Source organism: Anoplophora glabripennis, unplaced genomic scaffold (genome assembly GCF_000390285.2).
Source record: "Anoplophora glabripennis isolate ALB-LARVAE unplaced genomic scaffold, Agla_2.0 scaffold45, whole genome shotgun sequence".
NCBI classification, from domain to species: Eukaryota; Metazoa; Arthropoda; class Insecta; order Coleoptera; family Cerambycidae; genus Anoplophora; species Anoplophora glabripennis.
Genome location: NW_019416437.1, coordinates 126,142 through 132,889, shown reverse-complemented (window position 1 = coordinate 132,889; position 6,748 = coordinate 126,142). Strand labels below are relative to the sequence as shown.

At 43.1% G+C, this 6,748-nt stretch overlaps 2 protein-coding genes across 2 annotated transcripts in view; one reads left to right on the top strand and one right to left on the bottom strand.

Moving 5' to 3' along the window:
* LOC111691534 (sericin-1-like) overlaps positions 1–531 on the bottom strand; it is a 2,825-nt gene extending 2,294 nt beyond the window's left edge. The window contains exon 1 of the mRNA XM_023454553.1: positions 129–531. Within this exon, the coding sequence (XP_023310321.1) occupies positions 129–531 (403 nt within the window). The remainder of the gene's footprint in view (positions 1–128) is intronic.
* A 2,214-nt stretch (positions 532–2,745) lies between these two features.
* Positions 2,746–5,115, top strand: LOC108917090 (putative 115 kDa protein in type-1 retrotransposable element R1DM). Its single transcript, XM_023454552.1, has one exon. The coding sequence runs from the start codon at positions 2,746–2,748 to the stop codon at positions 5,113–5,115; it is 2,370 nt and encodes a 789-aa protein (XP_023310320.1).
* The last annotated feature ends 1,633 nt before the right edge of the window (positions 5,116–6,748 follow it).

Sequence of the window (6,748 nt, the reverse complement as noted above, 5' to 3'; positions counted from 1 at the left end):
ACTACTACTACCACTACTACTACCACTACTACTACCACTACTACTACTACCGCTACTACTACCACTACTACTACCACTACTACCACTACCACTACTACTACCACTACTACTACCACTACTACCACTACCACTACTACTACCACTACTACTACCACTATCACTGCTACTACTACCACTACTACTACCACTACTACTACCACTACTACTACCATTACTACCACTACCATTACTACTACCACTACCATTACCACTGCTACTACCACTACTACTACCACTACTACCACTACCACTACTACCACCACTACTACTATCACTACTACCACTACTACCACCACTACTCCGTGTTGCGCTGGGTTTCCACGGAAGCCTAGCAGGGGACACCTGTAACCCCGGCACGGCGCGTCCCCAGGGTGGCGGATAGGGTAATGCCCTCACCAGCTTGCTGGCGTGTAGGTGTGAAATAAAATAGCACCCGCGGACTAACAGGATTGCACTCCCCTCGCGGTATTGCACACACTGCTGCGGGGGCATCTATGGCCACGGCCACACGGATTGGAGATGCGATGACGATTTTGGCTATGTCTTAGGACCTTTTTTCTCTTAAAAAACATGAAAAGTACACCAAGAGGAAAAGGGATTACGGAGCAGGGGAGGGATACCCAAGTTCCGGTCGGAACGGAGGAATTTAGGGCAGGTCCCCACCGACCGTCATCCAGCGACTGTCATGGACCTGGGCTGTTTCACCGAACCCCGGCCCTGGATCAGGATTTCGGTGACCAGACGACCGCAAAGAATCTAAAAGGTACTCGAGAAAAGGCATGTGAAATGACAAGAACGGAACAGGTGCTGACACCTGGATCGGCCGTTGGAGAAGAGAGCATGGAAGAGTATGTCTCCAAATGGGCTAAGATACAAGATCCCTTCTCCAGACGTGACTCTATTGGAAGGCCCCCTCCGAGATCGAGGATGGGTTCGGAGAGCTCGGCAAGCAGCTGTACGTCGGGTTTAGAAGTGGGTGTTGGCCCAAAGAGAAGGCGGGATGATGGCTATGGCAAACTAAGGATGCTGGTACTACCAAACGAGGCAGAGCGGATACCAATGAGCAAGAGCTAGATGAGTTGAAAGGTATGCTCAGGAAACTAGACGCTACAGCCAAGAGCCTCAGAGACCTGGTGAAAACCATTCCCAACACTAAGACGGATATTAAAAAGCTGATTGCTGATGTATCCAGACAGATTGAAGTTGCAAATCGTAAAATTAAGGAATGGGAGGCATACCCAAGGGCAGTAGAGGTACCCGAACAAACAAGAAACGAAGTGGTAACAGTGGGTATACAGGTTCAAATGGACGGGGATGATAAAGAAGAGTTAAATAAACAAAAGGTGGCCGAAATCCGAAAAATCATTAGGGAGGAAACAACTTATGAGAAACTTACCGAAATTATAAATCAAAACTGGCCAGACGAGGTATATCAAACTGTTAAGAAGACTCAAGGAAACCCGTTCAAGAGTAATGCAGGAGGTAATATAGCAATAGTTATAGACCCAAACGAGAAATGCGAGAAAGGCATTGCAAAAGACATGCTAAGGCAATACCCAGAGGTGAAATCAATAATTGAGGAGGGGCTCAAGGAGGGAGAAATAGAATATATGCGTAGTGAGGTGAGATAAATAAGACAATATATCTCTTGCCATACCCTGTGGACACTGGCGGAACAAACGACATGCGCGGCTTTCACGGTCTAATGAGGTCATTAAGAGATCACGTCACCAAAGCGGAAGCAGACGGGGGCCTCATACTTGTAACTCCGGAAGGTCTGGACCAAAATTATGTTAGGAAAATAGCGGAATACGTAACTGATAAGAAGTTCGCGGAGCTCACTTATATGGTGGCGAGGAAAGTCAAACCAGCAGGCAGATCAAAAGCTAGCAAGCCTAAAGGCACTAAAACAGGCAAAATCATTATTAGGTCTGAGGGTAAAACATATGCAGACCTGATAAGAACGGTGAAGAAAAATGTAGACATCGACCAAGCTGGTATAAATGTCAAGTCAGAGGAAAACGGAAAGGGGTGATTTAATGCTGGAAGTGGAAGGAGGCCAAGATAAGACGGCAGAATTGAAGGAAATGATTAGATCTAGAACAAATGAGCTAGAAGTAATTGCAAAATCTAATGATGCGACTATTCATATAATGGACATAGATGCGGATATAAGCGAAATCGAGTTGAAAAACGAGATAATGAAAAATGAGAGTAGTATGAAGGAAGAAAACTTGACGATAGTTTCCCTTAGACCAAATCAGAGAGAAAATCAAGTTGCTACTGTTAAAATGAGGAAGGACCTGGACGATAAATTAGTCGAAAGGGACAAGATAAAAATAGGTTGGGTACTATGTAGGTTAGAAGTCCAGACTGTACGGGACCGAACAGGAGAAACACATGCGTGAGATGTGCTCGTATAGGTCACAAAGCGAAGGATTGTAAAGAGACGATACTTCACTGCATAGTATGTAATGTAGACGGACATCAGGTAGATAATACTGGTTGCCCTAGCTTGAGGCGCATGGTTGGAGGTAAAACAAGGGAAATCAGAGAAAGGACCAAAAGTAGATCAGGAAGTGTAAACCCCGTAATAAGTCTGGAACCATCGAGGGCCTCCTTGCAAGAAAATGCTGCAGCAAGCGTGACCCCAGAAGGCAAACTGCCAAAATGCCTTTAAATCTCAAATTCATGCAGGCTAACCTAATGAGATCTGTCCATAGTCATGATATTGCCTATGCGACGGCAATCAAAAGGGACGTGGATGTTCTAATTGCATGCGAACCAAATAAAAAACGGGTAAGCTCAAACAACTGGATAAAAGATAAGAAATCTGATGTGGCAGTACTGTTCATTAATAAAAGAATAGAGGTCTTGAACGTAACGATGGAAGAAGGATACATATGTATAGAACTGAGAAAGTGCCGTATATATTGTTGCTACAGTTCTCCCAACATTTCGCTTGACAGGTTTAAGGCGAATCTAGATGGGGTGATGGAAGACAGTAGGAAGACAGATGGAGAGACCATTATCCTGGGCGACCTAAACGTCAAATCACCACAATGGGGATCGGATGTAACTGACCCTAGAGGAGAATACCTCATGGAATGGCTAGCTGCAACAGATATGACAACTCTCAATACCGGAGAAACACCAACATTCTCCAGGGGAAATAGTGTATCATTCATTGATGTCACCTGTGCCACTGCAAATATTGCGAAGAAAATTAACAAATGGCAAGTTCTGGAGGAAGAATCGCTTAGTGACCATCGGTTCATCTATTTTGAAATTGAGGACCAGATACACACTAAAAAAGGTGTAGAAAAAGAGAAACCAGTATACGACTGGGACTGTTTCAGAACCACCCTAGAGTGGAGGGTGAAGGTCGCAAATACCCTCAATGCAGGAAGTGTAGCGAAAGAATGTACGCAAATGCTGAAGGAAACATGTGGAGCTAGCCAGGTACACAGAAGCGTGAAACAAAAATCATTACTACCTTACTGGTGGAGTAGTGAGATAGAACTGCAGAGAGCCAAATGCATCCGAAGTAGACGGCGGTTGACAAGGAGTAACGGAGACAACGACAAAAATGGAGAAAACGTAATTAAGGAAGAATACAAAAAATCCAAAAAGAAGCTAAAAGACCTTATCAGCAGATCAAAGGCTAAACACTGGCAAAGCCTCTGTGAAGAGCTGGATAATGACATATGGGGAAATGGATACAAAATTGTCACCGGACGATTGACCAACAAATTGCCCGTGGATCTGACGTTTGAAAAGAGGAGGGAGGTTGCAAAGGAGTTGTTCCCCCAAAGTGAACACAAAATAAAGGCTCCACTGCTGATTAGTGAAGTCGAGCCTTTTACCAAGAAGGAATTACTGAGGGCAGTAGAAAACATAAAAAATGGGAAGGCACCAGGGGTGGATGGAATACCACCGGAAGCAGTAAAAGAGGCCGTAAAAGCCGTTCCGGACTGGATGCTCTTTGTCTTCAATGAACTTTTAAGGACACAAAAATTCCCAGTTGATTGGAAAGTGGCTAAATTGATCCTTCTACCAAAAGGGAAGTCAGCGATGGAGGGTCCATCAGGATATAGGCCGATTTGCCTTTTAAATACCTTAAGCAAACTATACGAGGTATTAATAAAGAGCAGGCTCGAGAGCGAGTTAGAGGTAAATGGGGGGTTTTCTGACCAGCAGTTTGGATTTAGAAAGGGACGATCGACAATACAGGCCATCGAGAAAGTACTAAAGAAGAGAAATCGAACAGAAGATAAATGGTGTACTCTAGTAACGATTGACATCAAAAATGCCTTTAACACGGCATCGTGGACGATCATAATCAACGAGCTTCAAAGCAGAGGTATTTCACAGTACCTGATAAATTTGATATATAGCTACTTTGAAGGGAGAACAATTAGAGTAAACAAGAGAGAAGAGATGGAAGTCACAGCCGGGGTCCCGCAAGGGTCAGTCCTGGGTCCGTTGCTTTGGAATATCCTTTATGATGGAGTGCTTAGGATGGAACTGACAGAAAAAGCAATGTCAGTGGGGTTCGCCGACGATTTAGCGCTGGTCGTAACAGCCGCAAATGAAGACGAACTGCTCTACGGTGTCAACGAATCACTTAGACGCATTAAGGTGTGGATAGAGCAACATGATCTCGAGCTGGCAGCACAGAAAACAGAAGCTGTCATAATGAAAGGACCAAGGAAAAGAAAACATCTGCGCTTCACAATTGGAGGAATGGAAATTACTCCGTGTAAAGCGTTAAGATACCTGGGGGTGGTGATCGATGAGGGTGGTACATTTGGAGAGCACCTAGAGAAAGCAGTGAATAAGACTGAAAAGAAGTCTGCAATCCTAGCTAGGTTGATGCCAAACTTGGGCGGACCAAGGACGTGTAAGAGAATGGTACTGTGCGGGGTGGTCCATTCAATTTTGCTGTATGGGGCCCCTGTTTGGCACACGGCACTGCAGAAAAATAAGTATAAGATGATGCTCGAAAGGACCCAGAGAAGAATACTATTACGTGTTGTAATGGCCTACAGAACGGTGTCGGCAAAAGCAGTTTAAGTGGTCGCGGGAACAGTGCCCATAGATCTGTTAGTTAAGGAGAGGTGTATATTACACGAATGGGAGAATGGTCATTCCCATTCCGTAGCAGAAAAGAAGATGACGAGAGCCAGCATTATAGAGGAGTGGCAGAGGTCCTGGGATGAAAATATAACGGTGGCACAGTGGACCAAAAAAATTATCCCAGACATCAAAACATGGCTTGAGTGCAAACACCGAAATGTGGATTACCACATGACTCAGATCTTAACTGGGCATGGAAGGTTTGGTGTTTATGCAAAGAAGATGGGAAAAAGGAACAGTGATGAGTGCCTCTATTGCGGAGAACAAGATACAGCGGAACATACGTTTTTGCCCAAAATGGGAGCAAGATAGGCAGCAATTGTATGTAGCCCTAGGGAAAAGGCTGACAGTAGAAAACCTTACCCAAACAATGGTGGAGCAGAAAAAGGCCTGGGACAAAACGAAAGAGCTTATGATTAAAATAATGAAGGAGAAGGAAAGAGAAGAACGAATGGTTGGACAAGTTCAGGAACCACCAAATGTAAATGCACAGCGGGAAAATCCAGATAGAAATCGAACTCCTAATCCCTGTATTGACCAGGGGAGGGGAGAAGTAGATGCATAGAGTAGATTCATATTAAACACGCAATGAGTAAATCTCCATAGAAATCGAACTCCTAATCCCTGTACTCGGGGGAGGGGAGAAGTAGATACATATAATAGATCGATATTAAAGATATCCATTCACCTTGATGTTATGTCCACGACGGTTCCAGGGTGTAAGGGAGAGGAGGGGAAAAAACCACTACCACTACCACTACTACGGCCGCCGCCGTTTCGACTAATTTTGTCAGAATGAAATAACGTAAACAATAAACAACAAATTTAAGGGTGAACACGTAATTATAAAAATTGTATAACTGGAAATAATGTAAAATATCAGAGTAGGCGCTGGAAGTGACCACCTTGTGAGATATTAGATATTATTCTTTAAAAAATCCCGGGTGTATTACGAATTCTTTGAAAGGCTTGTTGAATTCGTTGCCATAATGGGGCAGTTTCACATTTTTTTTCTTTTCTTATTAAATTCCTTTCATCGTAAAAAGTCAATTGCCACATAAATTTTAAATTTTTAATTAATAGTGTTCCTATAAAAAATATATATAAATTCAAAATAATTCTCTATGCACTAAAACGCAGTCTTAAACAAAGACGGCTGATTCTTACGTCACGATCCGGTATCGATCCAAATTAAACGAGTTGTGTACAGTCGTGTTCTGTAGTCTGTCTCACTCTTACTCATTTGTGTTTATGCAAACTACGTGTGCCGGATAGATTTTATATTATTTACTTTTACTTAACACAGTATTGTTAATTATTTTAAAAACTGTACATTCTATCGCTACAGAAGCTGAATTTGTCCAAGAGCAATCTGATAGTTTGTCAAAAATAGATGTTCCATAAAATATGTTTGCATGATTTCTTCCTCATTTTCTCATCCTTTGGTACATTAAATAGTTTGTTGGGGGCAGTTAGTGTTGTGGAACTACACATGGGTACCTACTATAATATTTATGTTCAGACACTGTTATGTTTTTCACGTTCTCGTGTTGTAATTCTGATCCTGAAG

Coding starts and splice junctions, on each gene's coding strand:
- LOC108917090 (XM_023454552.1), top strand. CDS start 2,746: ATGAGATCTGTCCATAGTCATGATATTGCCTATGCGACGGCAATCAAA.